Here is a 17,121-nt window from a genome sequence, read left to right as displayed (position 1 = left end):
CAGTTTGAGATTGATGTGTCTAGGTGTGCTTCTCCTTGTACTCCATTATTTGGAATTTGTGAATTTATCATTTTCACAAAAGTTGTGACATTTTCTGCCATTATATTTTGTAATATTTTTCTTCTCCAATCTCTTTCGTTTCTTGACCTCCACTTCCGTATACATTAGATCACTTATTTTTGTTCTAAATGCCACTATCTTTACTAATTTTTTTCATTGCCTAATCTTCTATTTATTTCAGATAATATTTTGTCTTTCTTTACTAAGATTTACCATCTGTCTCTTCATTATGTCCATCCTTTTTCTTCAGTTCACTGAACAGGCTTGTAACAGCACTCTCAAACTCTTTGCTAGCTGCAACACTTCTGCCCTCTCTCCACTTACTTCTACAGACAAATCTTTTCTTGATTATTGATTATGTTCCCCTTCACGTTCTGTGATTTTGGGTAATATGGGGAAACATTTGAAGAATGGGTGGATTTGAACATTTTCCTTGAACAGCATTGAAGTTAATTTGCTAGAGCCAGTCTAGAATGCCCCTTATTCAAGACTAAAGTAGTTCTACCCTCAGTTCTGATTCTTTAGAGGTCATACATGAATGACCAACATATCTCTCATGGTTGATGTCTTCCAGTTGGTCAGAACCTCCACAGTGAGATTCTGGGCAGTTCAACATTTCCACCTTCTAATAGCTGTTTTCTCAGCCTTAATAAGTCCCATGTGGCACAGAGCAGTTTAGAATTGGGTCAAAGACTTATAAAAAACTTTTGGACTTCCGGAGACCCTTTCTGCACACCTGTCTCCGGTACGCACTTCTGAAAATGCCAGTTGTACTGAGGCCCCTCACTAAGTACTCTGCATTTCTCTGCCAGCTTCTGCCTCCCTGGGTTGCAATTCTAAGCATCTCTGGCAGAGAGCTGGCTGGCTTGTTCCCCTGATCCTAGTATCTGAGATACTTTGGCCAGTTTTACAGTTGCTTAAGGTATCATTTACTGTCTTTTGACAGAAACAGATGACAAAAATTTGAGATAGTTCCACCCCCCATATTTAATCTTCTATGCATTCAGTATACTAACAAAGCCAACAGGACTTTTCGTTTGTTTGTTTGTTTGTTTGGGGCCACACCTGGTGCTACTCACGGCTTACTCCTGGCTCTGTGTTCAGGGCTCACTTCTGGCAGACTTCGGGGAACCAGATGGGATGCTGGGTATCAAACCTGGGTGAGGCACAATCAAGGCAAGCACCCTACCTGCTGTCCTATCACTCTGGCCCCAGCATGGTTTTTATAGAGAGATCTTTTCTAACATCATAATAAAACTTTCGAACATTCATAAAGAGTAGAAATAAGTCATGAATGCCCACAAACCCACTGCCTCATTTCCACCATTTACTTTTTTTATGCTCTCTCTAGCTATGCTCACTATCCACAAATATAATACAAACATGAATCACATTACTTTTGGTTAAAATGTGTCCTTCAGTTTAAGACCCAAACTGTGTCAGGACTAGAAGGCCAACTGTGGTCTGGACCCTCCCGATGGAGAGGGCTCCTTTTCCAGCACCTTCGATGCTTGCCACCCTAGTCCTAGTTAACACCTCTGCTGTTCCCTGCTCCCTCCTACTGTAGGCCCACTGCATGGCGCTTTCTTTTGACTGGAAGACTCTGGCCTTGCCTTTTCAGCATTGTGCTTGGATACAGTAGCCATTCATTTTTCTTTTTCTCTAGGTTACTTCTCCTCATTCCTCGGATTGCAGATATGCCCATCAAACATGCTCCTAATACCAGTCTTTCTTCCAAAGAATTTATGAAAATTTAGCATTCTACATTTTAAAAATTCTGATTTTGGGGGCCGGAGCAATAGCACAGCAGGTAGGGCATTTGCCTTGCATGCAGCCAACCTGGGTTCGATCCCCAGCATCCCATATGGTCCCCTGAGCACCTCCAGGAGTAATTCCTGAGTGCAGAGCCAGGAGTAACCCCTGTGCATTGCCAGGTGTGACCCAAAAAGCAAAAAAAAAAATTCTGATTTTGGTGTCACACACTGGGTGTACTCCTGGTGGTACTCAGGAGACCATGAGCTGTCAGGCATCAAACCTGGGGCTCCAGCATGCAACGCTGGGCTCCACAGTGATGCCTTTTGACCACACTGATGTCTCCATCATTAGCTGTAAGCTTCATTAAGACAAGAACTCTGTTTTGCCTCTCTTTTGTCCAATGCTCTCCCAGCACAGTATTGGTAAATTGGTAAATACTCTACCTTTAATACTGTGTAGGCACTCAAAAACACTGCTTATCTGCATAAATCCGTCTTTCTTGGTCAAGAGGACAAAAGTATCTAGCTAGCAATATCTTTTCCCAGCAGATGGTAACTACCTCCAAGTCAAACACAATAATCTAGTTCAGATTGTTGAGACACATTCACAGAAAGTCCTCAAAAGACACGAAGTCACATTTTACAAAGTTCTCAATTCTATGCAATTCAGCACACCTGAAATTTCATCAGACCATGGAATCACAGCCTCAATTCTCAGAGAAATAATAGTTTTAAATTACAGAATTTTTCTTTCTCTCAAAGAAGAATATTTTGAGGCTGTCCTTAAAGGTTTGAGTGGGCACCAGTTAGCATTTCTCATTGTGAGACTTATTGTTACTGTTTTTGGCATATCGAATACACCACGGGTAGTTTGCCAGGCCCTGCCATGTGGGCGCAATACTCTTGGTAGTTAATGGTGCCCGTTCGAACAAATCGACGAGCAGCGGGATGACAGTTACAGTGACAGTGACATCCTTAACGGTTTAAATGTGGACATAGTCCAACAACTCACTCCATGCCTCTCCTGGATTCTGTCACCCCCACAATGGCAGTACACTAGATTCTGGTCACTGTGCCTCTCACAGGAAGGAGGGGATCTACGCCTCCTTGGGTGCATTTATTTGCTAAAATTTTATATCCAGCTCCTAGAAAGGATGGGTGCTGAACTTTTCTGAAGAAGAGTTTCTCCCCTAGGAAACTACTGGGCTTTGTAGAGCAAGCTGCCTGCTCTATCAGTATTTGGTCTCTGTAAGCAATTTCATCAGCCTGAAAAAAGAATATTACCCGGAAGAAAAATAAAAAGACTGGTGTCAAGCAGACAGTAACATTCTATCCTAGAGGCAATCTTCAACATCTTTCTCACAAGAAGTCACCTTATTAAACCCATAAACATCCCTTTCATTGCAAAAGTGATTGCAATTATTAATGCCACCAATTGAATTGGGAACACAGAAAAAATATGGATTTAATTTCAACCCGCGGCATTATGATTAGGTAGATCTATGACTGAAAACACACTGTGAATTCTCTTCTCCTGGGATTTGGGATCAACAGATTCAACAGCTTGCTCTGCCACGCGGATGCTCTTGAGCCCCTCCTCCCCTCTCCAGAGCTGCATACCCACCAGCTGGTGAGATCGGGATGGGAGGCAGCTTGTGCGGAGACTAGGGGACACATGTGACCAGAGGTGCCCCCTGGGTCCTCAGTGAGCCTTGCTGTCTGTTAGAAAAAAGGAACAGATGAGAGCTACAGATGACTAACGAGAGAGCTCGCTGAATCCTCTACTAGCTCCTGGCTGCAGTCCATTGGTGTTTCCAGGGAAACGGCCCTCTGCCTGATGGAAACAAGGATCAGTGAAAACTTTCAATTACCTCATTTCCCCCTGATCCCGATGGCCATTTCTATGGAAACAGTAGTTGGGAGCCCAGTGGCAGAGTGGTCACCACTCACTGTGACAGGTGTGGCTATTTTCCTGTGCACCCCAGGAACTATGCTACCTTTAGTACCTGGATCCAGCTACCTGTTACCCACAACAGCCTCTTTAGTGCAACAAAAGTGTCTGGTGTTTCAAGGTACATGTAAATGCTTAGCTTGGTTCTTTACTAGAAAAAGGAAATCTGACCTTCCATTAGAGACGGAAGGGCATACTTACTTGCTCAACCAAACCAGGTGAATTACTCATGGACCATGAGTCTCTTGCTCAGTACTCAACCTTGACTTCAGCTTTAATCTACTTGCAATAGAACTCCAAAGTGCAAGCAAAGAGATATCCAACTGTGCAAACAAACCATTCACACATTAACCTTGTCAAACCAAAGACCAGGGGCTGGAGCAGAAGTTCAGGGGATACGGTGCTTTTGCCTTCCGTGTAGCCAACACTGATACCAGGCACCACATACGGTCCCTTGAGCACCTCCAGGAGTGATCCCTGAGCCCAGAGCCAGGAATAAGCTCAGAGAGCATGTGTACAGTCAAAATCAACCAACCAAATAGAAAACCAAAGATAAGTTGAGTCAAAGGTGGGGAAGTCTTTGGCTACAGGTGATCCTTGAGGTGTCTTTGGAGTTCTGGCAGCCTTATCCTTAAGAATGCTAGAAAATTTTTATTTTTTTCTAAATTCTTAAATCCTAAGAACTACCTTCAAACTCCTCATTCTACTGTCCTCTTCTTAGATTAGATTTCTATGTGCCTTCAAAACCTCTGTTGATCAAGATGTGAAATTAACTCAGTAAAGTCCCATTTTGTAACACAGTGACAACAAATTGCACCAACAGGCTGACCACCCCCTGGCCACAACAAGATCGCTCACGGTTTCAAAACCTGCTCAGCTGCTCTTCTAAGATGCAGACAGGCAGAAGCATACGAAGAAGACATTCTGGGCTCGCTTTTTATCAGCAACTGCTGGTAAATTGAGAGCTAGACCTAATCCCAGTTATAAATAATTCATAATAAAGCTAATCCTTGAGGGTATATCTCTATTTCAAAAACAGTCACAAGAAATATAACCAACCTTTTACCTATTATGTTTTTGTCTTCTGAGCTAACATTTACGGGAATAATAGCAGAGGTCAAATCTGATTTAGTGAGGGTCATAAAGATGTGAACCTAAATAGCTCTGGGTACAAATTACAGTAACAATTCTCTTCTGTAAGACTCTGAAACAAACTAGAGTATGCCCTGCGGGAACCTTGACTGTCTCCAATCTTTCTTTCTAGACCCAGGAGGGACAGGGAGACAGGAAGTCTTGCCCGTCTTTGTGTAGGATTTGATGTACTGAGAATGGGGCAGACTAAGGGTCCAGCACTAACATTTGAACAACCAACCAGTTAGAAAATGACCCTCGCTTTCTATGGTGCTTCGCTTCACCCATGTTCCCTTAAAATGTTTAAATTTGAGATATACAAGCTTCCAAAAACAGAAAACTGGAGCTGGAGTGATAGCACAGGGTGTAGGGCGTTTGCCTTGCACGCAGCCGACCTGAGTTTGATTCCCAGCATCCTATATGGTCCCCCGAGCACCGCCAGGAGTAATTCCTAAGTATAGAGCCAGGAGTAACCCCTGAGCATCACCAGGTGTGACCCAAAAAGCAAATAAATAAATAAATAAAAATAGAAAACTGATTATGTTTTTAAAAGATATTTGTGAACTAGTTGACCTGAAACTTATTGGGACTCAAGTACAAATTCATTTAGAGCTGAATAATTTTGAATGTGGAGATAAGTTTCACATTAATTTTGGGGGTTTTGTTTGGGGTCATAACCTGGTTGTGTTCAGGGCTTGCCCTTGATCTGTGCTCAGGGATGACTCCTGGCAGTACTCAGGGGGCCACATGTGGACGTGAGTGAGGCCAGTTCCAGGGCTGGCCATGTGCAAGGGAAGCACTTTACCCTCTGTACCACCTCTCTGGCCCCGTTCATTCAATTTTATGTCAGCAACAACAAAAAAAAACTGGTCTGCTAAGAATATTTTATCTTCTAACAACATACAGGCTGGTTTAAGAAAGTTGTAAGTTGGCTTTGCTCCTAGCAACCCTCTAAAATAGGGTCCTTTGGATCTGTAAGAATGCCTATGCAAAAAAAAAAAAAAAGGCAGAGCAATTCCTACATGCTCAAGGGCTTACATCTTAAACTTTTATTCTGTGTTGGGAGATCCAGGAATGAAAGGACAAGCAATAAAACCAATCATGCGAGATAGCCAGAGTGTTCTCTTCCGAGCCCAACTCCACTCCATTCCTGGGTTACTCACCAGTCGGAGAAGTAACCAGTGAGGGAGGATCAGGAAGCCAATGGATCAGGGAGCTAATATTTTTGTGGGGATGGGGACACACTGGTGGTGCTCAGCTTCTGACCCTATGCTCAGGGATCACTTTTGGGGGTGCCAGAGGGGTGGGGAGGGACCATATGTGATGCTGGGGATCAAATCCCAGTTGGCCTCATGCAAGGTAAACACCCTGCCCTCTGTACTATTTCTCCAGCCCCAGAAACTTTTTTTTTTTACTTGAATTCACCAGCAAGTATATAAATTATCTCTATTTACAATGCTTTTATGGACCTAGGACTGTTTATCTATTTTTAAAATAAAAGTAAATATTTATCTCTAATTTTCTATCTTACCAAATTAGATGTTTATCTTTATAAAACTATTAAAAACAGCATTTTACTTTTCACAAGTTGTCGACAAAGCCAAAGTTTTGACTTCACAGGCAAATTATAAATGATCTTAATCTATTTCTCAAAGCCCAGCAGGTGTTTATGCAGTGATACCCTTCAATAATCACTGGTTTGTGTCATACTCATATATATTTGACATATACACATACATACAAGTATATGTGTGCAACAAAGCATTTAAAATTATGTAATGAATCATCACTATCTCAGACTTCTACTGACCAATTGGAATATGTAAGAATGCCTATGCAAAAAAAAAAGGCAGAGCGATTCCTACATGCTCAAGGGCTTACATCTATTATTATTATTGTTGTTGTTGTTGTTACCAGTCCTCTTAATGGAGTGAACTTCCTTGGGCACCACTAGCATGGCCCAGGCAATTCCCAGTACTGCAGGCTTTGAGACACACAGCACCCTCAAACCCTTGAATCGAACCACTGGCCTGGTTGGCTGAAGATTGTTGGTGGGCTCCCCTCTAAAATAAAATAACATAAAAAGAACTAAACCGGTTAGATGTTTTTCTTGCATCAAATCCCATTTTATATATTCTTGCCCAAGTCATCTTAACAATATTTACCAGTTCCCTACACTCTTTAGATCACTGAATCCTCACAAGGGTCCATGGAGTTGGTATTATTAGCTCCATTTCATAGATGAGGAAAGTGAGACTCAAGGACGTAAGAAATTTATCCCAAATCTTACAGGTGGTAAGAGGTGGAACAAAGATTCAATCTTGGTTATTCAATGCTAAAGTCAGTGTCTTCAACCCCCATCTTACAGAAATGCCACGCCCTTCTATTTGAGTAGGAAGTGGGGCCAACGGGCAATTGGCAGCTATGACTAAGCATAATGACTCAGCACTCCATTATACATTATAGTTGGCACAAGTCCCGTGGCACAGAGCACAGCATTAAACTGTGTGCACAGGGCATGCCTCCTTTCTCCTAGGAAATCTGGCATGTGGTTTGCTGCAGAATTCCCAGAGAGCTCCTTCAGCTGATTCCTTCACTCCAAGAGGTCTAGGGATTAGATCATTTATTTATCTTTCAGCACACTTCTACATCACACTTCTGATGATGAAGATCAGACTAGAGGTGACATGGGGACAGTAGGGGAGGGCTGTGGGCACATTGGTGTCGGTGCAGTAACTTTACACATCAATGCCATAAATGTTAACGCTAACAGAACCATGTTACCCAAACTTTAACAACAAATAAAGTTAGGAAGGCAATCAAGAGTGGGATAGGGTTTGGGCTGGAGCAATAGCACAGTGGGTAGGGCATTTGCCTTGCACGCGGCCGAACCGGGTTTGAATCCCAGTATCCCATATGGTCCCCGGAGCACAGCCAGGAGTAATTCCTGAGTGCAGAGCCAGGAGTAACCCCTGTGCATCGCCGGGTGTGACCCAAAAACAAACAAGCAAAAAAAAGAGTGGTATGGGGTGAAAAGGGTGGGAAGTAGAATTAAAGTCAGTCGGGCTGGGACACTCACCAGCCAGGGTTATCTCTCTGGGGGACTAAGTGAGGTGCCATACAGAGTTAGTGAGTAGCACTGGCAGGACCAGAATCCAGGTCTTCTAGTTTCCTTCTCATCCACCAGTCACTCCTTGGGAAACTGAGGACCTCCTACCTTATGACAGGTGCACACCATCTAGGGTGTGGGGTCCACCTTGTGAAGAAGTCCCTGCTCATGGACCTCCTTTTCCCCCAGTGATCTTAGAGAAGCACTCAAACACCAACAGGCACTCAAACACCAACATCACATTTCACTGAAGACGGCAGCCTGGATGGTCTCAACTATCTATGTTATCTTCTGTTTTCTAGTTACCTACAGAAACCTCAAAACGGAAAAGTTAAGCTCTGGCTTGAACCAAATAATCTCATCAATGGCCATGATCCAGAGACTCATTATAAATCTCTCGGAAGAGAGAATAAAACAATCTGCCATAGCTATGTCGCTGGACCCTGTGCCAGGTTGTTTCACTCGGGGCACCCTGAAGGGGGGTAAGTGAGGCCCTTTCCCGCCCCAAGAGACCCAGCCCTAGCAACTGAAAACCTCCAGAACTCAACCACTGCCATGCTTACGGCCACTCTTCACATGTTCGGGCCAAGCCTCACCCATGAGGAAACCTATCCCTGGACATCACATACTTCATACCACTCTTATTCTAAGAGTAGCGCACCACATTTGATGGGGTTTAAAGTAGAAGGCAACCAATCTTAGAGGGAAATATATTTTTACAGATATATATATATATATACATTTACATATAAGCACAAAAGGCTCGACCTTTAACAACATGCTAGTGATCTCTTACAGAAGGGCATAACGGTCCCTGTGTGAAATACTACAATCTTTCCACACTTTTCCCTAAGCACACTTTTTTGGGAGCATTTTTAGCAGTGTATTCATAACAAACAGTACAAAATAAATTATTTCGGTTACGCTTTGGGGCAGGGGCTGGGGTTCAGGATGGGAACATCCAAAATATGGTGATGGGAAAGTGTAATGGTGGTGGGATTGGTGTTAGAATATTAAATGTAATCAAATATCGTGAACTACTTTATAAAAATAAAGTGAAATTTAAAAAATAAATATAAAGTAACAAACTTTAAAAGTAAAAAAAAAACAAAACAGACAAATTAAATGCAGAATTTTTTTTTTTTGGCTTTTTGGGTCACACCTGGCGATGCACAGAGGTTACTCCTGACTCTGCACTCACGAATTACCCCTGGCCGTGCTCAGGGGACCATATGGGATGCTGGGATTTGAACCCGGGTCGGCCGCGTGCAAGGCAAATGCCCTACCCACTGTGCTATCTCTCCAGCCCCTAAATGCAGAATTTTTAAAGTGAAAAAAAAAAAAACCTCATCAAGCTTCTATAAAGACCCAGTGTGTGGGGGCTAGGAGTGATATTCCAGCAGGAAGGGCACTTGCCTTGCACGGGGCCGACCCAGGTTCCATATCCTACATCCCATATAGTCTCTCTAGCAGAGCCAGTAGTAACTCCTGAGTGCAGAGCCAAGAGTAATCCTGGAGCATCAGCGGGTATGACCCAAAAGGCAAAAAAAGAAAGAAAGAAAGAGAGAAAGAAAGAAAGAAAGAAAGAAGGAAGGAAGGAAGGAAGGAAGGAAGGAAGGAAGGAAGGAAGGAAGGAAGGAAGGAAGGAAGGAAGGAAGGAAGAAAAAAGACCCAGCACAAGACAAGACCTACTCTGCCTGGACTGTAAATGCAGTTCAATTGTCTCTGGCCCCATCCCTGGCCAAAACGGGCCATTCTCGTTAATGACAGCTTAATCGGAAATTGCTTGCAGCTCTCCCTGCACTCTCAGCTCCTCCCACGAACACTGATCCAACATAATAAAAGTCTCCATCTATGTCATGTTGGACTCTGTCAGGTAGACAGTTCAGAGACTTCATACTCACCTTGAGAAATAGGATCTGTTGTAAAACCTAAATGGTTTCCTCAAGTACCAGTCTTAGAATGCTTGACAAATGTCCCAGCATCAAATCAAGAGGACAGATTAAAACCAGTTTAAGAGTACAGTAGGACTGCATGGTCACATGAACCGGAAGGAACCAAGCAGCAGAAACAAATATTTCTGCGAGAGAACATGCAGACGCACTCCGCGTCACATCACATTTCATTGGAAGATGGCAACCTGGTTGGTCTCAAGTGTCTAGAATGCGATTCTTCCTATTCCGTGATTTGGGGATCACATTTATGTTGGTCTGATGGTCCCCAAGGGATTTATGCCTTAAGTCACGGCCACCCACTGGTTTTGGAATCCCTCTAGTAGTCACAATAGTGAACAATCTTAAGATCAAAGTAAATTTGGGCCACACAGTGATAGTACAATGGACAAGATGCTTGCCTTGCATGTGGCTGATCCGGGTTCGATCCCTGCTCATGATCCCCCCCCGCCCCCCACACAAAAGATTAAATAAGTAATTTTTTAAATTGCTTTAGAGGAGAGAGAGTGCTCAATGAGTTGACTGCATGTCCTGCATAGAGGAGGCAGGGTTTGATCTCTGCTATCGCATGATCCCTGGAGCACTGCCAGGAGCCATCCCCACACACCAAGCCTGGAGGAAGCCCTGAGCACCACTGGGTAAGGACTCTCCCCCATCCCCTTCCCCACAAATTTTCTTTAGAAAGTAAATAAATAATACATTTTGATTTTTTTTTTCTTGAAGCAAGAGTAAGAAAGCCAGGCAGAGAAGGGACTCGTAGGGAGGTGAAGGAACATGCCAACTCTATGTGGGGTTCTCGTGGTCAACGCCTGGGTCATCTCTCAAGGCTCTGCCCTCACATACTCAGCTTTGATAACCCTGTAGTCTACACTCTTCCTCTAGCTTTGCCCTCCTGCCACTATCTCCCAACTAACACTTGATTGTGGAGATTCTGTGCCTTAGACTGGGCACCCCTGGCCACTGGCCCTGGGCCGGGCACTCAGCAGGAACTAAGGACATGGCCCGGCTGGGCAAGTGCATGGGCACGGCCGACAGACTCCGCTCGGCAGGTGAGGCTCTGACCACAGGAAGCAACCTCAGCAGTCCTGCCGCTGTGGCTTCCCTGGGGGGGAGCAGTCTGTCGTTGTGTACCCGAGATTCGAGGCACTGCATGAGGAAATGAGGGACAATCCCTGGGAAGTCTTGGAGTTCACTTTGAAAATTCACAAGTCATTTATCATCTCCTTCATCAGAGATACAGGTTTGTTTTGATATAAAAATATTTTCAAATGACATATTTTCCCCAGATTATATTTCAGTCAACTAGTTGTTCCATGAGGGTTTGTGCCTTTATTTTAATCTTCCAGCTCTGTGCCACGGCCCCCCCCAGCTCCTCCCCCTAAATTGGGTTGCACAATTTAACGCCTGTCTTTATAACCAGGAGCCTTTCCTCCCATCTTTTTCCTTTTTCTTTTTTAAGCCGCTTCATCCTGCCAGGGATGGTTCCTGCGAGGAGAAGCTCACAGATAAGGCATGTCACTGGCACAGTTAAAATTAGTGGTTTCCATGGCCTCAGTCAGTTTAGCTGGGTGAGGAGACATGGGGGCGCCAAACAATTCACAACAGAGTCGCTGTTGACCTTGTACGGGCTGTTCCTGCGGCAAAGTCAAACACAGCGCTCCTTCTCCAGGAATAAATGACGCCCTTGCCCTCCAACACTAACCTGAGGCCACGGAGACTCATGACGAGGAACGCACTTTTCAAATCTCCATGAGGGGCCCTGGATGTGGCTCTCCTAGCACGTTCGAGTCCGTGGGCTCCATTCCCCCACAATGGGAAAAGAGACCGCAAAGTGTTCAGTGAAAGAAACCTGAGGCTTGAGGAATCATTTATCTGAAGAAAGAAGCTTTGGTTGGGGTGGGGAATTGCACCCCGATGCAGTCCCGGTGCTCACAGTTCAGTTTTCACTGCGGGGGAGGGCTCCGGGGGCCTTTCTACGTGGGGGACTTCAAGTGATTGTTGGCATGAGACCTACTGCACTTTGTCAGGGAGAATTCCAAACACGTTTGGAAGAGAAAAGGCAGGGGGGCAGGTTGAGGGAAGATGCAGAAAGGAAGAAGAGGCGGGTAAGTAGCTCCTTAGAAAGCTCTGGGGGAGGCAGGGTTTAGAAACACCTGCTAACGGCTGCCTCTTCACAGGATCCCTGCATGTGAAGGCATCACTTACCGAGGCACCAGTCTGGAAGGAGGTATATAGGGTATGGAAGGAGAGAGCAAAACAGAGAGCGTGAAGAGGGGAAAGGGAGACGGAGTGAGGGGAGAGAGAGAGGCAGGAAAGAGGAAAGAGGAAGATGGAGTGAAGAGAGAGGAAGACAAAGTGAGAGAGGAGTTGCAGAACTCACTGGAAGTCAAGTCTGTTGGCAGCATTTCCCGAGGTGGTCTGGGCTCAGTGAGTGACAAAGGCACCTCATAGCTTCAGGCGAAACTCAGCCCCCTGGTGACAGCTGTCGGAGCCACTGCCTATGACAGCCAGAGAGTTACAGGCCCTTTTCCAGGGCATGCCCCTCCCCCAGTTTCTGGGGTATCTGCAGAGTGGCGAGAAGGCCTAGAGGGGGCATCTCAGGCCAGGAACTCTGGCCTCCCCTTAAGAATCCATCAGCACCCAGTCCAGAGGGAGAAACAAAACCAAATTTCACGAAGGTGACTGGGTGACAGAGATGCTGATCAAGTCAGAGGGCACGAAGGCAGGGAAATGCAGCATCAGTCTGCATTAAAGATCTGACAAGCTAGGATTAAAAATGGAGTAGAAGGAAAATTCCCAGTGACAGCAGCAGAAAACCAAGCTCATAAATGATCTCTGTCTCCCGGAGAGTGAAGATTTTAAAACGGCTCAACATTGATGTGCTAATCTAGGTTTATTTCTTCTTCACAATAAAATCAGAAACACCACCGGAAAGATTTGTGATACTCTGTGGGTGATTCGAAAGGGCCAGGCTTTGAACTCATGGGAATAAAATCGCAAAAGACCAGGACTCTTTCCCGGGGGGAGACAAAGGCTGGGAAACCTCTGACTCACTCATGATCCACATCTACACACTGGTATACACATGCAACTGGCTCTGTGTGTGTGTGTGTGTGTGTGGTGGGGTCACTTTCATGAAATTCACAGTGTTTGGCAAGCATCAGAAACACAGACTCTCATAGACAGACACAGCAGAGAGAACCAAAGTTCAATCCAAAAGCAACACACCAAAGGGCCACGAAAGTCCACACGCATGCAGAGAGGCTGCAGGGGCAGCTGAGCCACCTCACACGTGGCAGCAGCAAAAATGTGCAACAAGGATCCAACTGCTTACCCACTAAGGACACCAAGAACCAGGTTAAGGACGAAAAATGAGCCAAGGATGATCAGACTAACAAAATACACCCATGGCCATTCCCATCCTATCGCATCATTTACCTGTAAAATGTAAGGAGATCAGTTATCAGTTATCCATTTACTAAAGAGCGGAGCCCCGGGGGCAGCTACTGGACCACACAGGACTTTGACTGAAGTGTTGTGCCCTGCCAAGGGCCTTCTATTCTGTGTCTGTGCTTCAAGCAAGGGCAAGTTCAGTTGCTGACATCTCCAAATGTGGCCTACAAAAGTCAGCTGGGACTAGCTCAGCGAGTTGTTGTTTTGTACCAATTGATCCAGATCAGTAAGGCAGTTATTAATGTATCTCATTTTTCAGGACAAAAGGGCAAGCAATTTAAGTTTTTAAGTTAAATTGGAAACTATTTAAGTCTCGAGTAACAACACTGATTAATTTCTGGTCAAAAATTGTCCTATCGCTTTCTTTCCTGAAAGCCAGTGAGGTTCCCGAAAACAACTTGATCCAGGAAGCCTCCGCAAGAAAGGAAGCATCCCAGCTGACTCACTGAACACCTGCATCACCGGGTGGCCCCCGTCTCCCAAACCCTGTGTGGTCCTGGCAACTGTCCTCAGGACTCTGCTTTCAAGATGAAAGAGATGTAGCTTACCCGCTCAATACACCAAGTACAAGATTTAGTACGAAAAATGACCCAAAGATGACGAGACTGACAAAATACACCCAGGGCAATTCAAATCCCATAGCATCATTCATCTGCAAGAAATAAGACGGTCTCATAGGAGTGGGTTAATAAGAGAATCTAATAAGGAGAAAGGATCACGTTAGAGACAGCATTCTATACATTTAATTAAACATTTTCTTTGATTCAAATCAGAGACAACAGTTGTCAACACACACTCATATATTCCCCAAACACACACACGCCCCCACCACTCCATCACCACCACCACCACCACCATCACCATCACCATTATCATCATCAAACGGTTCAGGGCAAATAATACTGGACTGAGGTCACAGGTAGGGAAGAAGCAGTCAGGATTTGATTCTTTTTCTGCAGGGAATTGCTTAACTGGATTTTCTCATAGAGATCTTGTTAAAAGGACAAAACTAGTGCCTTGGTGAAAACTTGGTGCCTCGGTGAAACACCTCGGTGAAGTGTTTGTGTCTTTGTTTTTGAAATTTGCAATGGTGGAAAAGTCTTAGTTAGAGAGACAAATTTGCCCCATCTGATTCCAGTGATATTTCTTTTAAAAACCAAACAATACCTTCCTAAACTATTAACTTTGCATCGGAAGCCAATAGGCCCCAGGAAGCCCACCCACCTCTGTCTGGATTGTCTAGCACGGGTGGGTGTGGTGATGTGAGTGTAAAGAAGAGCACGAGGAGGCACCTGGCCTCAAGGGAGGGTCCTATTTCCAGGGGGCCTGGAAAGTAAACTGACTCCAGGAGGGACCTGGGAGAGGAAAGAAGACCTCTCCCCCAGACCTAGCACAGTTAACCTTCAGGAGAGCTCCTCCAGCTCTAACCCAACTACAATGGCAATTGCAAGAGGCCTCTCATTGCGCCTCTCATCCCTGGCCCTACCGCAGAGAAAAGCTGGACTATATCATAGTGAACAAGACCCAACACCTGCCCTTCCCCCCATGCATACATACAACCCTGGGAACATTTGCTCATGAGCAGTTTTCATGCCGGAGCAAACAGGTAAGTTGAAGGGTCAAGACTAGATGCAACTTTCCAGCAGCATCAGTCAATGTAACTCTGGGGAAACATTGCCCCCAGCAGAGTCTGAAGGGGTGGTCAGGAGACAGAGTGAGCAAGCCAGGCCTGACCCAGGGTCTCTGTCAAGTTCACCTTTGGAGGGCCTGGAGGTTGAGGCAGGGGCTCCTGCTTTGCAGGGCATGCCTGAAGGCCTTTGCACAAGGGCTCTCCTCTGCATTAAATGGCTTCGGATTTTAGCTTTGCAGACTGAGGCTCAAGCAGAAGCCAAACAGGAAAAGAGGGCATTAAAAAAAAAAAAAAGACCTAACATTTGTTCCTGAAATCCAGGGAGAGGGCATTAAATCCCGGCTGAAACACCTGTTTGGCTACATGAAAACCGATGTGCTTAATAGAACTCCTATCGGTCTGCACGTCTCACACTGGCAATTAGAGTAATGAATGAGCCAGGGCTGCGGCTGCAATTGTTGATCTCATTAAGTTGTATAAACTAATTTCAGCAGGAAGGCAGAGGGTAATTCTTCCAAAGCAACTACACCACTAAACTTGTTTCAGAAACCCAGGCGTGGAGCAGAAGAACCAGGCCACCTGCCATGGAGACCAGAGCCCTGCCTGGAGTGGACACCTCCCCTGGAGGCTCTCTGGGCCAGCAGTGTCCACAACACGGGTGGTGTGCTCTGGGGCTGGGGGCCATGGTGCCAGTCCAGGACTGCCAACAGAAGATCCCTCTCTTGGACAAGGCTGGCAAATCCAACCCAGCCTCCATCTCAATCTCATGGTCCAAATAGCTCTCAGAACAGTCAACTGCACCACTGGGGAGAGATTTTTTTTTTTAATTAAAACAACTTTTAGTTTCTTAAGGAGATGGCTTAAATCAGAAATTCCACCTGCAATGACAGCAGCTCGAGGCTGAGGAAGCTGAGTGAAGCCATAGACACGAGGACTATTCCCGAAAGCTCCAGAAAGCAGAGAAGAGAGACTCAACTTCTGTTCTGGAGGACAGACCACTGCCCCACTCAGCCTTGTCAGTCCCTGTCTCTCTCAGAGGCTAACACTTCCCTAGATCTTACCCCCAGGCACAGGGTAAGTCAGAGCTGTGAGATGCTCCCCAAAGTACCCACGTGGAAACTGAGGCTCTATTTGGGATTTTGTCTGCGTGCTCTTTATCAACAATGGAAAAATCAGCACGAGTGGCCACAATTCAATTTAGGCTAAATTGCAGCTTTTATATCAGAGTCATCAGCATCATGTGGCATTCCAGGAAAAAAAAAATTCTACTTAGTTTCACTTTCCCTTGTTTCAGAGACTGAAATGTTCAATTTTGTCTCAACTTGAACCTAAGGTTAAAAAAAAAATCCAAAAACTCATTGAAAATGCTTGGTATACTGAGGCTCTGAGCAAGGAAGAAGAAAAAGTCTTAGAAAGGCAAGCCCTTGGCTAACCAAGTGCAAGAGGAATTTCCCAGGGGTTTCACATAAAGTAGATTGTTGGCTTGATTATGAGAACTTCCTAATGGAGTCTAGGGACCAACACCTCTAAAGGTGTATTCTGAGAGCTTGGCGTAAGGCAAGAGACCATCCGTGACTTATATGGCTCACCTTCTCCTGAAGCCAACAGTTTATAGTTCCTACATTTAAAAACATTTACTCTAAGTGGAAAATAAACTGGGATCAATTTATTTGACCTTCACAGACAGGAAAGTTAAATTCCAGAGAGTTTTGGTGGTTTATCCAACCCTACCCAGCCTCTATGCTTTTCCTTGCACGATACTGTCTCTGTGGACAAGAAAACCACATTTGTGAGTCATATGGCAGCATAATCATGTCAGTGAGACCCACTCTATACAAGGACACTACCATCACTTCTTGTCTCACCTTGCCCTTTCCCCATACATCCAAGTGTTCTGTTCTAAGTGTGTCTTTCTGCTTTCGGGTACACCATTATGGTACCTCCTTTTTCAAGACCCTGCCCATCATTTGCCAGTCTCAAGAGTCTTGAGAAAGTGAATTCGCTAAAAAGGGATGAGTTGCAAAATAATCCCCAACAAAGACTTTGTCCACCATATACATCCAAAGAATTAGGAAATTTGC

At 45.0% G+C, this 17,121-nt stretch overlaps 1 protein-coding gene across 1 annotated transcript in view; it reads right to left on the bottom strand.

Annotated features, from left to right (window-relative positions):
- CACNA1D (calcium voltage-gated channel subunit alpha1 D) overlaps positions 1-17,121 on the bottom strand; it is a 339,389-nt gene that overhangs the window by 138,942 nt on the left and 183,326 nt on the right. The window contains exon 8 of the mRNA XM_004615165.2: positions 13,292-13,395. Coding sequence (XP_004615222.1) covers positions 13,292-13,395 — 104 coding nt within the window. The remainder of the gene's footprint in view (positions 1-13,291; positions 13,396-17,121) is intronic.

This window comes from Sorex araneus, chromosome 4, assembly GCF_027595985.1.
Source record: "Sorex araneus isolate mSorAra2 chromosome 4, mSorAra2.pri, whole genome shotgun sequence".
In the NCBI taxonomy this organism is placed as follows: domain Eukaryota; kingdom Metazoa; phylum Chordata; class Mammalia; order Eulipotyphla; family Soricidae; genus Sorex; species Sorex araneus.
This window is presented reverse-complemented; position numbering and strand designations above follow the sequence as displayed.